Here is a 16,222-nt window from a genome sequence, read left to right on the forward strand (position 1 = left end):
TATCATATACGCAAGTCCGTGTTAAGATTTTAAAATGACAAAAACACCATTTGATTTTTTTTTTTTATAATTCCGTAATATGTTTGCGAATTACTGTCATTTTTAATGTGTAAAATGTTTATCCGTTATAAAATATTCATAAATTGTTTGTTTTTTATTGCGCAGCATACCGACTTTGATTTTGAAATCTATTGGCTTCACGGAACCGGAAGTGTTCGCGAAGTGCATTTACATATCCAGAAAAGCAGTCATAGAATCTAGACTTATAACAACCTTTTGGTCGAATTAAATGATTAACGGCTTAAGTATCGTTACAGGATTGAACTTCGCTTAATTTAGGGGTCATCTGCTATTAAACCGAACGACAAAGAGCCGCAGGTGAGCGAACGGTCGCTTAAGCATGTAAGTTAACGTTAACCAAAATCATCATCCACAGCCTCTTTAAATCCGCGACTACAGTTCGGACTGATTAGCTGATTATCAGACAGTTTAGAGACGCTGGCAACACGTCACTGTACTCGCAATGAACTGCATATCGTCGGTTAGTAGCTTTTGACACATCTCGAGCTGTAATTGGTTAAAGGGAAAGGGAAGATGCAACAGGTCCCATACGGATCTGTGGATCGAGACAAGCCTCTCATCCGCGTGCCTTTCACCCGGTTAGCGGTGATCACAGTGTGTCTGCCGCTGCTCGGCCTCATCGCCTGCGTCGTGCTGGCTCTACTCTACCATTACAATGACTCTACCTACACACACTGCGAGGTGAGAACCAGTCCATCACTGCCAGACACACACACTCACTCGACATGTGACGTTACATTAGCACTCCCTCCCCCCTTAAATCACCTCCTCAAGACCATGTGTATTAAACTTTTATAATATTGTCATCCTAATATTAATATAATTTGTTGCTGAAGAAAAAAGTTTTAAATTGGCCCAAACTTACTGGTCAGGATTTGGAAACGTTACTATTTAAAAAAAAAAAAAAAAAAAGTCCCCCCAAGCCTGCGTTTATTTGGTCAAAAATACATAAAAAAATAAAAAAATAAAAACAGTAATATTGTGAAATATTATTAGAATTTAGAATAATGGTTTTCGATTTTAATATATGTTTTTTAAAATAACTTATTTCTGTGATTATTTTCAGCATCATTACTCCAGTCAGAGAATGTCTGCTCCAGTCTTCAGGATCACATGATCCTTCGGAAATCATTCTAATATATGATTGCTGATCCATTATAATTGTTGGAAATAGTTGTGCTGTTTAATATTTTTAACCTATGATATTTTTCCAGGATTCTTTGATTAATAAAATGTTTTAAAAAAAAGAACAACACTTATGTAAAATAGAGATATTTAAAACTTTAAAAATATATATATTAGGCAGCATAACTGTATTAAATTATAATAACTGAGTACCAAAACGCATATCAGAATGATTTCTGAAGGATCACGTGACACTGAAGACTGGGGTAATGATGCTGAAAATTCAGCTTTGCGTCACAGAAATAAATTATATGTTAAAGTATATTAAAATAGAAAAGCATTATTTGAAATTGTAATTATTTCTCAATATTACTTTATTTTTTCTGTAATTTTGATCAAGTAAATGCAGGCTTTAATGAGCATAAGAGACTTATTTCAAAAACATTAAAAATAGTAATGTTTCCAAACTTTTTGCCAGTACTGTACACACACACACACACACACACACATATATATACATATATATATATATATATATATATATATATATATATATATATATATATATATATATATATTATTGTAATGTAAAGTGTTGTCTCAATTCCTTCACAGGTTGCTAACTACCTCCCGTCCATCAGCGCAGCCATCAGTCTGACACCAGAGCGCTACATCTGGCGTTTCAGCATCGGCCTTCATTCTGCCCCACGCTTCCTGGTAGCGGCAGCGTATTTCAGCTTTTACCGTGGACGCTTTTCCAGGAGGCTGACGGAGCAGCTTTTGAGCGGCCTCACATTCCTCTTAGCTTTGAGTGAAAATGTAGGGCTGCTTCTGCTCACCTACGTGTCCTCCACCGAGACCTACAGTAAGTGCATTTTTGGGCCGAAGCCCTGAGTCCTGTTTCAACACACACACAGATGCAGGGATGCTGAGAGCTCCTGCTGGATCGACAACATGGGGTTGTTATTATATTGTTATTGATTTGTTAAATGTGGTATATTTATAAATGGTTGGAGTTGCAAAAGTGCTTTAAAACACTTCACGTTTGTTATAAGTGTATGGTGAGAGTATGACAGAGCGAAAACTCAAGAAATGTTTCACCCCAAAATCTAAAGGAAAAAATAAGAAATTATATTTTGTGAGACCCGTAAGAAATATTATATTGTTCATTGCAGAATATAAATTATTTTTTCCTTCAATGTTTTTTGTGTGTATTCTAGTCCAAAAATATCTCTCTGTATTTTAATGCAAAAAATCATGATATAATTTAGTTTTAAAAGTATATTTATAAAGCACAGTTTTACTTCAAGTGTACTTCATAACACTATTTGTTTTTCAAAGAAGTCTCACCCAGGCTGCATTTATTTGATCAAAAATACAGTAAAAACAGCAATAATATGAAATAATATTTTAGTGGGAATATAATCCCTCAGAAATCATTCTAATATGCTGATTTGATGCTCAAGATTTGATGCTTTTTCTAAATATTATTAATGTTGCAAACAGTTAAACTACAGCAATTAATTGTATATATATATATACATACATATATATATATATATTCAATGTGCAAAAAAGTCAATAAAATGTCACAATGCAAAAACAGGCTTAATTTTTTTCATGCAAAATATATTTTTAGATTTTTTTACCTTCTTTTTTCCTTATTATTTTGGTTTAGATGATTTTGGTTGGAAATATTAACTTTATTATATCAAATATATCAACTTTATTATATAAATTTTACCTACAAAATGCATTTGGTTTGTAATGCTGTGTGTATGTCAATCCACAGGTGTCCATAAGAGCGGCTTCATCATGTTTATGGGCAGTTCTGTGTTACACATGCTGTGCACCTGCAAGCTGTGGTCGTGGATTGCGAAGTATTCCCTTAGTTCAGAGGTAATGCGTTTCCTATATTCTGGCCAACATCTGTTATTAACATATCAGCAGAGGGCGATATAAACCACTTCATAAGCTCATACGACAATTATATTGCAAGCCCTGTTGGAAAAATGTTAGGATAATTGTAATGTGAATTAGGTGTTTACATTATTTATTTTTCGTCATATAAATGCTCTTACAGAACACTATCCCTGTGTCCGAATATACATGCTCCCCTACTATATAGTAGGCGAAACACAGTATGTGAAAAGTGTAGTACGTCCGAATTCACAGTATTCATAAAACATTAGGCGAAAAGAACCCAGATCGGCGAGATTCTGAAGGACACTTTACTATCCCATGAGGCCATGGGAGAGGAGTTGCGAATGGCAGTGAAGCTTATAGTAGTATATAAACTATATAAAAGCGTTTTTTAATGGTTGCAAAGCTCCAAGTCAAATGTAGTCACTCTTCAGATGTTTCGGATGCAGCTTAAGTTTAGCTTTTAAACCACACACACACACACACACACACACACACACACACACACACACAAACTGATTGGATGAAATTAGCATATCCGTTTAACATTCAGCTGATATATATACTCACTGTAATTATTCAGGTATCACGTCAGTGATCTTGACACCACAAGCACAGCTCTAATAAAAGGTGTTGCTTGTGCTGCTGGCTGAGAATCATGGGAGTTAATGTGTCAGAGAAGAGACCACAGTGTATCTTTTTATTTCTATAGCTGTGAAAGTGCAGCAGTGTGTGTGCGTTTCAGGGGAAGTGGTTGCAGAACTCTGTGCCTTCACAGAACCTCGTACCACCTGCTTGCACCACATCACGTTGCAGAAGAGAACTGATGCCATTGTGTCTTCTTTCTTCTTTTTCTTCTTCTGTCTTTCTTCACTGCATCTGCCCAAACCCTCTCCGACATCAGGAGATGATGTCATACCGCCAGAAGCGCCGCCTCTTCCTCTTCAACTGCTGCTTCTGTCTGTTGGCTGTCTATTTCTACAGGCGACACAACAAGTACTGTGAAGCAGGAAGTGAGTGCAACATCTCGACCGTTCTGTCATTCACCCCACCCATGTTCCTCTCTGCAATTGTTCCCTTTTGGGGAACTCACACATTCTTACCAATGATAATTCATTTCTTTTGTTTGACTAGATGAATCGTTCACACAAAAATGATAATTGTGATTATTTAATCACCTGTATGTTGTTCCAAACCAGCATGCTGTTATTTTTCTGTAAATGATATACATACAATGTCAATTGTATATATGTATATCACAGTGCTTTTTAAAAGTTTGGGGTCGCTAAGATGTTTTTAAATTTGTTCAAATATACAGTGAAAACAGTCATATTGTGAAATATTATTGCCATTTAAAATAGCTTTTTAATATATTTTAAAATGTAATTTATTCCTGTGATGGTAAAGCTGAATTTTCAGCATCATTACTCCAGTCTCAGAGTCACATGATCCTTCAGAAATCATTCTAATCAACTTTCTTTCTTTTTTTAATAATTTTTTGATGAATAGAAAGTAAAAAAAAAAAAATAGCATTTGTTTGAAATAGATTTTTTGTAACAATTGAAGTCATTTTTATACATTTTGTGAATAAAAGTATTAATTACTTAAAAAAATTAAAAAATACTCTTATGACTGTAAAGCTGTAGAAATATACATGATATATCTCTACCAAACCAGTCATCATTTCATATTAGAGATTGTATTTATTTATCTGTATGAGACAGTATTGAATGATATTTAATTGTGCATGCTTACTTTAGAATTACATTGTACTTTAGAATGTTCAGAATTCACTTGTAACATTTTAAATAATTTATTTGAATTATTTAATGTATTGAAACCAAATATTACACCGAATATTATTTAAATAATTATTTCTTTTGCCTTTTCAGTTAGATTGAAGTTTAGCACTTAAATATGTTCTTGTTGTCTCTCTGTGGCAGTTTACTCATTCTTTGCTGGCTGTGAGTATCTGGTGGTGCTGTCCAACATGGCCTTCCACATGACTGCCTACTGGGACTTTGGAGGTAAGGAGGTGATGGTTGCAACACCTCCAGAGGGAAAGCGCTTCTGACACAGGAACTGAATACTTGCATCATCTCCTTGAAACTTGAGACACTAGGGTGAGACTGACTGATCGAACCATGTACGACTGTTTACATCTTCACATAGTGTTCATTTAATTTAATACAGGTGTTTGATCAGATCATTGTCAGTTTTTGTAATTTGTACTATATTAAACATTTTATTCAGGTGTAACTGGAACGGCTGATTATGCCCTCAAAATATTTTAGTCCTCTATCTTATATACTGTCATTACTAACAAATCTCCTCATAAACCAAAATGTGAAGTGGCATGTCTTTCTCTTACTAATTGGTTGTCAGGATCAAACATTGTAACGTTTAAAGTGCATATTATTTATGAAATATCTGCAAATGTAAAAGTAATTGAGCTCTGGAGACTTTGATGTCGTGTCGGTTGGATTTTGCAGCTGCTGTTTCACAAGTGCCGCATCAAGCATACACACATTCAGTCACACCATGCGTTTCGCTCTTCCTTTGTGACGCTAGAGTAAATCATGTGAAAAGTCATTGTAAGCTGCCTTTTGCACAGCATTTGGTGTCTTTAGTGGCTAAAGAGCATTATACGTTTGTTCATATTTCTATAGTGCAGTTCTTGATCATGAACGACCTGTGCCCTTAGTAAACATGTCAAATATGATGTTGCCATTAGCTGAACGTTAAAACTGGTAAAGCGCAATATGACGTGTTACAGACATTTCGTAGATCACCAGTGGTGTTGAGTTCAGCATGATGTTGTGAACATGATTTTATATAGCAATGCTTTTCACGATGTACCAAAATACTGTTTTTAAAAAGGTGTCAAATAAATATTTCGATGAAAAAGAAGTGGACCATTTCTGAAAATACTACATTCCTATTAGGCCTACTAGATAATCGCGATTAATCGCATCTAACATAAAAGTTTTTAAATATATAATATGTGTGTATGTGTATAAATATATATGTATGTGTGTGTGTGTGTGTGTGTGTGTGTGTTTACAAGCTTTTATGTTAGATGTGATTAATTGATTTGATAATTATAGTAACTTTAGGTTGCATTTGTTAACATTAGATAACTACATTAGTTAACATGAACCAACAATGTACAATACGTCTACAGCATTTATATTAGTCAATGTTAATTTCAACATTTACTACTACATTTTTACAATAGAAAATTATTTTTGTTAACATTAGTTAATACACTGTGAATTCAAATGATGAACTACTGTATTATTATTAACTAACATTAATCATTAAACTTAAATGTTTCTTTACAAAAATTTGCTCACTGTTAGTTCATGTTAGTTATACATCGACTAATGTTAACAAATGAGACCTTATTGTAAAGTTTTACCATAATTATTTTATAATAATTTTGATACATAGCCTTTGAGTTTAGAGGTTGTAGGTTGCAGTTGTGTTGGAAAGAAATTACGTGTAATGTTCTTCACAAGTGTGCACTTTTTTTTTCTCACTTCATTTCAGAATAATTTCAGATATATCAGAAGAAGATTCTCATCATATAACCAAAGTCTCTATAGTCTTTGATATAGCAGAGTAGCTGTCAGTAAGGCTTGAGTCAAAACTTTACACAGGAACGAGCAAACAAATGAATGAACCTGACCCGACAAAAGAGTCACTGTTAGCACCTGCAAAACAAACACAGGTACCAGGAGCTCATTTCACAGTCAAATAAGAGCGGTTAGGCAGCAGAGAGTGGGGCAAATTCTGCTCGTGTAGGGAAACGTACCGATAAAGAGTGAGAACAAAAATAGCAAATATTGAAGTTGCATTGAAATAGGTTCTAGTTGAGAGCGAATAAGAGCGTAAAACTCGGTTCCTAATCTGAAATGCCCACCCTGTGTGCGGGTAGAAACGGACAGGATGACAAAGAGTTAAAACTGAACATCATTCTGATGCCAAATTGGGAGTTTTGTTTATTTACTAACAGATCAAGGAAGTTTGCAAGCTGAAGAGCACTAAAGGAAATCCTTTCTGCTGCATTCCTGATGGTCCATTCACTGGTCAGCTCTGACCTTTTTATGAAGTTAGTTTAAACAGAATCTTGAAGAAGATGATTAAAAGGATAGTTGACCCGAAATGAAAACTTTCTCATCATTTACTCAACCTCATGTCATTCCTAGCCTGTATGAATTTCTTTTTTTCAGTGGAACACAAAAGATGTTTTGAAGGACGGTTTTTGAATCAATACAATGAAAGTCAATGGGGTCCAAATGTGTACTGTAAAAAAAAAAAAAAAATAGTATTGGAGTACGATTTACAATAAAATACTATTTCAGTCTTTCTACTTCAAAATGTCATGTTTAATTCAATGTATCACTTGCCTTTCTTTGAAAATTGTTTTGAAGTAAATCATATACCAATTTTATTCAGTGTAGTTTTTTGGACCCCATTGACTTTCATTGTATGGAAGAAAATAAAAATGTTGTGTTCCACATAAGAAATGGGTCATACAGGTATGGAACAACATGAGGGTGAATAAATGATGACAGAATTGTCATTTTTGGTCAAATGTACTTTTTACAGAATGCGTTGTTTGCCGAAAAGACTTTTACTGTCTTTCTTGGACAGGTTTGGCACAGTTATATATTATAAAGAAAAGCGTATGGACGTTAAACTATATTTTAAATGCCTTTCAGTGAACTCTGACTTGTCTGAACAGCTCTGCTGTAATCACTACCTACTGCAAAAGCTTCAGGCAGGTGTGTGTGTGTGTGTGTGTGTGTGTGTGTGTGTGTGTGTGTGTGTGTGTGTGTGTGTGTGTGTGTGTGTGTGTGTGTGTGTGTGTGTGTGTGTGTGTGTGTGTGTGTGTGTGTGTGTGTGTGTGTGTGTGTGTGTGTGTGTGTGTGTGTGTGTGTGTGTGTGTGTGTGTGTGTGTGTGTGTGTGTGTGTGTGTGTGTGTGAGTGTGAGAGAGTTTGACCAGATATCAGGTTCACTCTATTTTGCCTCTATATGTTCACTATCAAAGTCAGATAGGGAAATGATCTTACACACTGTATTTAAATACACTATACCTGCTTCCTCTTTTAATCAGTAGAAATTAATATGACTGAATGTTTTTTTTATAATGTTAATGTAAATAAAATTGTCTCTAGTAGCTGTAGTATCTTTAAAGACCATTCAAAAGTTTGGGATCAGATTTTTTTTAAATTAAACTTTAAGCAAGGATGCATTAAAGTAATGAAAAGTGACTGTAAAAACATTTATAATATTATAAAAGATTTATATTTATTAAAAGAATCCTGAAAAAGTATATATAAGCAGACGACTGTTTTCAACATTAATGATGATATTAAATGTTTCTTGAGCAGCAAATCAGCATATTAGAATGATTTCTGAAGGATCATGTGACACTGAAGACTGGAGAAATGATGCTGAAAATTCAGCTTTGCATCACAGGAATAAATTACATTTAAAAATATATTAAAATAGAAAACACTTATTTTAAATTGGACTAATTTCCCCAATATGTGTTTTTGATCAAATAAATGCAGCCTTGGTGAACATAAGAGACTTTCTTTTTGTTTTTTTAAATAAAATAAAAAATTACTGACCCCAAACTTTTGAATGGTATAGCGTAGGTAGACAACAAGCCTGCATGAAATTGTAGAGGAACTTTATTAAAAATCATGAGAAACATACTTACAATTACAAACCGAACATTGCTTGAAATGACTACATTTCAGAACTGTAGTAGGATGTTAAAATAAAGCTGTCTGAATTTTATTAGGAACAAAAATGTAATTCATTTATATAAATTATAAATTGATAAATATTTTATGTAAAATTGGCTTGGGGAAACGAAAGGCAAAATTTGAATATTTAAAGGATGTTTGGTTTAGTGATACAAAAATGCAAATAAAACAAATAATAAAATGTTATTTTAAAAACTGGAGAAAAATAAATAAAACGAGTGATTCGAGAGCTTGAGGCAAGATGTGGAGATCGTGAAGTCGATAGAAGTGCAAATGATTTCCTCTGTTTTCAGGAGGAATGAGGAATGTCAACGTCTCGTCAGCCAAACAAAGTCACGGTTGTATTTCTTTAATGGGACATGATGCAGTTTATCTGTGAGGGTCTCCACCAGGTCCTGTTCCATCAGGCTGACTGACCTGTAGCATCCACAAAACTCCCAGCTTAAGTATTCAATGCTTGTATTGCTTTCACATGACTGTGGGATTTCTCATACATGAATGGCCATAAGCACACATACAGATTGAGCAACACATGTTATGACTTAAACATCATCATATGATTCATGCACAATGAAGTGTTTATCCATTTGCTGTGAAGGTTTTAAGGAGACTCAAGCACTTCAGCATAGTTCTTCAGAAAGCAGCATGTGTCCTTAATGAGCCACAATATTATGTTCTTGACTTTCAGCTAACATTTGATCTAACGCTAATGGGCTAAACATAACAGAAAAAAATGGAAACATCATTAAAAACAGCATTTTTATTGTATTGTATAATTTTGCCCTTGGCTTTGAAATTTGACACGCAACAGTCTTATCTGCTTACATTTAAGCTCAAAATAACCATTATAGGAAGGCACTGTAAAGTTATACATTCATCTGAACCACACAAATTAAGGTAAAATGATTCTCATTTAGAGCTTGTTGATGAATCCCTGAGCCTTGAACTGAATCTTGGGCCAACTGAAAGCTTCCTTCCTTTATATTAATGGCTCATTTAGGATTGTGCTGTCACCAATCAGTCACCAAGTGAAGAAAGTGCCTTGTTTTCTAAAAAGGTTCTGAAGCCCCACCCTGGAGCGCGGAGGAAGAAAAGAATGAAGAGTTGAATGTGACGCAGAGCATGCTGGGACCTGAAGGGTTTCCTGAAGGGTCTGCCAGACAGTTTCCCCAGCACAAGGAAGTAGAGCCGTCAAGCTGCCAGGCAACATCCTCATCACACATTCAAGATCAGGTATGTCTAAGGAACCGCTTCACACAGAACGCGTTGGAATAGAGTGCAACAGTCGGGCTCCGGAAGGAAACATCCCATTGATTTTCTCCATAGGGGGATTGATTTTGAACTATAACTTATAAACCATTAAAGGCAGACCGACTGTGAGCTACGAGGTGCCATCAGCGTGCATTAGACACGCAACGAAATCTCCACCAATCAGAGAATCTCTACAAGTAAACTGTGCCAAAATAACACTTTTGCACCTGCCCACTCCCTTGAAGAACTGCGAATGACATGATAGTGTCAATTTTCCTTATACGCTCTCAAACTACTTAAATATTAGTACATATTTTTCAATACATCCAAAATGTTGTTTCTATAGACACAATCAATATCTTTATATCAGAAGTTTTATGTTTATCTGAAGTTTTTAATTCGATTACATCATTCGCAATGCTTCATGGGATTGTAGTTCTTTCCCTCATTAAAGTCGTTAATTGCACTTTGTCTTGTCCTGATTTTTAAAAACTCTGAAAGTTTGTAATGTTGTGATTCACCTTGTTGCTAATTGGTTTGGTTCGTGGCTTATTATTTTTTAATGAACACATTTTTAATATCCATATGGGAAAAATACCTCATAAAAAAATGGGCGGGTCTGGTGCACTCTATTGTTTCTGCTGTTACAGCGTCTTCACACTCAAGCGTCGTGTTTTAAAGATAGGAAGTTCAACTTTTACAAGCACGACCCTGCTTTCTTTCAAATTCAGCTGTGGCTCGCGTATTTAAAAGCAAGAAGGCATTCTGTGTGAATGGCTCATTCAATATCATAGATAATGTCACTATTTATACAAAAGGCCTGTCCTCAAGGACACCCCAATCACAGAACAAATGCCATGGGCTTAAAAAAATATAACAAGTGCTATATATATATATTCTCAGATTGTGTTTTGTAAATAATAAAAGGAAAAAAAAACCTTCATTAACCAATATTCTCCAAGTCTCCAAACACTAAAAATGAACTAAAACCCCTTTTCACTGAAATATATTTAGGCTAAGTGTTTACTTCCTGTATTGTATGTATTCCTGAGATACCATGAGATGGTATCAAACTGTTTAGTGGTCTTATGAATTCCCAACCCAAAAAAAAACACACTCTCCACGTAAAACCAAGTATTTGCTTACAAGCAAAAATAAAAACATTTATGAAAAAAGTAGGGATCTCAATACAGTGTAAAACTTGATATTTTTCTTGATCTTGTACTTCTCTAATTTCACAGATTAAGGCTGTTTCTTGGTCACCGTTCACTGAGAACCTGTTACTCCAAACATTCAGTAACGTTCCCACCATTTCTATGCATTCCTGTGTGTAATTCAATTAAAATACCTCTATCCTCTGTATTTTCAGAGGAGTATACAGGGCTTCTTGGCAGCCACGGGCTGAGGACTGAGGAAGGCACGCACTGCGTCTGCAAACACGTCCTTGATGCCGTCCTGGCTGAGTGCCGAGCACTCCAGGTACTTGGCGGCGTGGATTTGGCGAGCCAGAGCCTGACCCTGCTGGTGCGTGATGGGCGCCTGGTTCTGCTCCTTTAGCTTCTTCAGCACATCCGGGTCATTGCGAAGATCGCTCTTGGTCCCCACCAGCAGGATGGGTGTGCTGGGACAGTGGTGCGTCACCTCTGGATGCCACTTGTGCTTGACGTTCTCGTAGGACGGGGGGCTGGAGATGGAGAAGCAGATGATGAAGACGTTGGTCTGAGGGTAGGACAGCGTGCGGAGGCGGTCATACTCCTCCTGGCCCGCTGTGTCCCACAGATTGAGGCTGACGGTGCGGCCGTCCACTCCGACTTGGGAGCTGTAGTTGTCGAACACGGTGGGAATGTACTCTTTGGGGAACGCGCCAGTCGTGTACGAGATGAGCAGGCAGGTTTTTCCCACTGCTCCATCCCCCACCACCACACACTTGATGCTCTGCATGATAAAAAAGTGACCACTCGACTTCAGCAGTCTGCAGAGAAAGAGACAACACTCTCTGTTAGAGCAAAACATGACAACGCTCTTTAGATGGCCAGAGTTGGTAGGACAGGTGATCAGATTAATAAAGGAATGGATGGATAGATGGCTTGGATGTGCACAGTGCGATCTCAGCGCATTAGTATAGAACGGTGATTAAACTGACTTTGAAACACCTGTGCGTTAAATGGTTTTAATGCACACTTTCCAGCCAATCAGAATCGAGTATTCAGACAGACCATTGTAAAACATTGTTTAATGCAATCTTCTGTAAATCATTTTTATACTGTATATTATAATGTCGTCATGCATAAAGGCCTGTTCACACCAACACGAATGTTCCGCACAAAAATTTGCCCCAGAGAAAGGAAGTGAAACAACACCAAATAAAAGAGTACAGAGACAAAAGAGCCGCTTATGACACTATTATAGTTCCCTTTCAATATCGGTCTCTCAACATTGCGTTATCGATGGCGCTATGGGGAAACAAATGTCTAATGGCTTTCTCCTTAATACAAGACTGACACATCTATCTTCATTTTTTCAGTCGAGTCATCGCTGAAAAGTGGATTTTAGGGCTACAAAGATCCCCTTGTATTTTCTGTTTTCATTTTAATTTTAGTTGTTTAGTCTTATTTATTCTGTTGTGATTTTGTAATTATTCATTTTATTTCAGTTTTAGCTTTAGTTATTTTAGTACATCAAATTAAACTAAATGAAAATTAGAAATGTTGCTTTGGCAACTAGTTGAAATCAAATAAGTTAAAGTTTTTTTTTACTTTTATTTATAATTTATTAAGGCGAAATGTTATAGTATACATTTTAATATGAAAATAATGATCTGCATATAGGTTTCAGCCATAATTCAATTTTAAAATAAATGATCAGTGCACCCCTAGATCTTTGATGATGGGTGAACATACACATTTCAAAACGTGAGGATGTATGAATGGATCGGTGGAAAAAAAGATTTACACATGCAAAGAGAGGGACAAAGGAAAAAGGTTACGAGAACATCTAATTGTTTCTTCATGCAAATTCACAGCATGTTGAGGTCATTTGGGCCTTTATGAAACAATGTTTTGAATATATAGTCAGCCTCCTCCAGTTCCTTCTACTTCCCCTTGCAGTTCTATCTATAAGCGGTGTATATATTATAACACAAATGAATTTCCACTTGTAAATGATGAGATTATGCGAATTCATATCCTCAGAAATGCACAAAAACTATTTATTTTTACCCTCCATTCGGGTCATGGAAATATGACAAATTTGGGTCATGACTCAAATGGCTTTCTTATGGAAATATGACACGTAAAGTGAAATTTTATACAACATGTACATGCTGGAAAACTTTGAGTGATTAGGTTTCAGTTTATGCTGAAGACATTTGATGTGAGATGGGGGCTGATTCAATACACATTTATAGTTATTCATCATTTGGGAAATTCTGTGCAAGGGCAACATGCTGTTTTTGTGGAAAAAGGAGCTGGAAAGTAGATTTACTGATGAGTTTTGCACGTTACACTGGAGGTCAGTGTGAATTACTGTCTGCAAAGCACTTTCTAAAACCGTTCAACAGCTGTTTTCATGTTATTTTATGTTATTAATCAACATTTTTGTTACATGATAAGCTGTTTCCTCAATAGATTGATCATGACATGCAGGCCATTTTGCTTGGAGCAAATGTGAGAATGATTCGTGTTCTCGCACATCAACAAGAAACTGAGAGCGGTGGAGTTACGACCAAGAACTCTCAGTTCTCTTTTTCTTTCTCACTTATTCCAAGAGTCTGGCAGATGTTTGACCCCAGGAGAAAGGAGTGAGACGGACTCAGCCCAATCTCCTGAGACGCTCAGAGAGAGAAATACTCCGAGCCCTGCCCTTCTCTGCAAGGCGTTAGCCAATGTGGTTTAGCGAACCAAGAGCTCAAAGAAACAGCAGTGACAGCTCAGTCTGGGTGGAGTCTGTCCTGTCACTTACAACACAGCATTGTCATATCACAATACCCATGTTTAGCAGAAGAAGTGCTCAGTGATATAGAAAGTGGAGTAAATCAAGTGCGACCGAATCCCATTGACATTTTTTACTGTCCTTGTAGTTTTACTATGCTGAACTCATATTTGCGGTACTGCTCAAGTCATTGATGTTTACACTTAAGTGTAGCTGACTAAATGTAATATTTTAAGATTCAACCATTGGAAAATCCCATCATGGTTGACCACTAATCTGAATATTGTCTCTGGTGATTAAGGCCCTTGTTCGAGTATCGGATGTGAGTTTATCGCACTTTATCAACGAACCTGAATTACGCAAACCATGTGTAAGCCAGCAGAGGAACAGACGATCCTAGTGGCTACTGGTTTAGCAAAAGGAGAACTTGCACTAGATTGCAAAGTATGCAGAAGGGAATCAAAACTAGAAGTGGTCAGTTACATTTATCCATCCTTCACACTCTATTCTGAATGTAGAATTTAGAAACGTTCACCATAAGCCGCAGTTCAGTTGAAACTGAAAGTGTTAGTGTGAGATGGGCTGTAATTGCTCACTTAGTCCTCGATTTGCACACTTAAATATTTGAAAATAAGAAAAAAATAAATGATCACGGGAACTGTTACCACAACTTATGACACAGCAAGTCACCGTCTTTCCAGTGACTCACCACAGGAAAGTGAGCCCCTTGTGTCATTCAAGATATTCAGCTGTTTTGTAATGCTACTTTCACATTAAGGAGTCAACAATAACGGCCTACAACTGCGTGACGGATGAGTGTGGAAGATCATCTCAAAGATGGGCTGTTATCTTTACAAACTAGAAAACTAGACTGTGGTTGGTTAGTAAAATATGCTAAACACATTATGACTTCTCTAATAGAAGCTGTTATATGGTTCTGAAAAAGATAAATATCCCAACTTCTGCATGGCTCTGTTGGATTGCTTAAAATGAGGATGTTTCTCAGTTCCTCATTCCCTCTGGAAAACCCAACTGCCTTTTTTTCTTTTTCTCGAAATTTGCATAATTTCCCATTCATTCTCTATATTATGTTTCAAAATGCACAACCAAACCAAGTCTTTCAGGAAAGTATCTATTATGTAGGCTACACTAAAAACATTATTATAACAACTTTGTTTCCATCCATTTAATTTGTCACAGTAATTAGTCATTTCTACTCAGTTTTATGCGTTTTTCGGAGTTTCAACCTTGTTTTATACAGCCTGGTTTCAACTCACCATTTATTTAATTCAAAATGGTCAAAAGTGCCATGAAATGAACTCATCACTGCAGGTTATCTTTGGCATCATTATGAATTAACTATAACCTCGAGTTTTAATATTAATGAGCGCTTTTAATTGATATGTATTCATATACAACAGTACTCTATGGGAGTGGCCCCTATTCCTGCTCTCTGATTTAAAACACTGAAGCCACTGCTTAATCATCGAGCCGCGGTCGAAAGCGAGAACAGGATATTAAGTAGGCTAAAATATCACACGGACGGGATTATAAATATCTGCGTAATTTCTCTTTAACAAATTAAATCAGAAATGAAACATAAAGATGTTGTCTAACAAGCTATACGCTATGTATCACAGGACTATATATATGACTATTAAATAAATATGTCTTACCAAACATATCAGATGCTTTGAGGACCGTAATCCCGCTGCTGTGGAAGTTAGTTGCTGAGGTCTGTAGGACGTGAGTTGTGTTCACCCCTTAGAGAGGAAGTTAATGGCTTAACGGCATATTTGAGGAAGTTTACCGAAGTAAATGTGGCTATGACAGTGTTTAGGAGGGCGTAACAGTCTGTCTACACTGTGACTGCACGGGCGCGCGCTCCCACTTTAAATCAAGCAGTTCGTTCGCGTGCACTGTCAGCTCCGTTGATCACTGCGTCGTTAGTAGAAAATATGCATCACAGGGAAATCCTGTATCATCACAACCTCAAACTCATGTTGAAACTACCTCACCTAAGGAGGAGCCGTGAGAATATCGACTTGAATCATACACAGAGTCGTGGGTGTTATGCAAAAAATGTTGTTACTAATGGAATGGAATGGAATGGAATAGTTTACCCAAA

At 36.3% G+C, this 16,222-nt stretch overlaps 2 protein-coding genes across 2 annotated transcripts; one reads left to right on the forward strand and one right to left on the reverse strand.

The window, feature by feature from the left end:
- Positions 1–118: 118 nt before the first annotated feature.
- Positions 119–7,641, forward strand: pgap2 (post-GPI attachment to proteins 2). Its single transcript, XM_082140918.1, has 5 exons — positions 119–762; positions 1,822–2,071; positions 2,999–3,105; positions 4,034–4,142; positions 5,073–7,641. The coding sequence occupies exons 1-5, from the start codon at positions 595–597 to the stop codon at positions 5,201–5,203; spliced, it is 765 nt and encodes a 254-aa protein (XP_081997044.1). The 5' UTR covers positions 119–594; the 3' UTR covers positions 5,204–7,641.
- Positions 7,642–8,817: 1,176 nt separating this feature from the next.
- Positions 8,818–15,949, reverse strand: rhogb (ras homolog family member Gb). The gene is made up of 2 exons (XM_082140924.1): positions 15,771–15,949; positions 8,818–12,136 (listed from the first exon to the last, which is right to left on the reverse strand). Exon 2 carries the CDS (start codon positions 12,103–12,105, stop codon positions 11,530–11,532), a length of 576 nt encoding a protein of 191 aa, XP_081997050.1. The 5' UTR covers positions 12,106–12,136; positions 15,771–15,949; the 3' UTR covers positions 8,818–11,529.
- Positions 15,950–16,222: the final 273 nt, after the last annotated feature.

Source organism: Leuciscus leuciscus (genome assembly GCF_965113295.1).
Source record: "Leuciscus leuciscus genome assembly, chromosome: 16".
Lineage (NCBI taxonomy): Eukaryota > Metazoa > Chordata > Actinopteri > Cypriniformes > Leuciscidae > Leuciscus > Leuciscus leuciscus.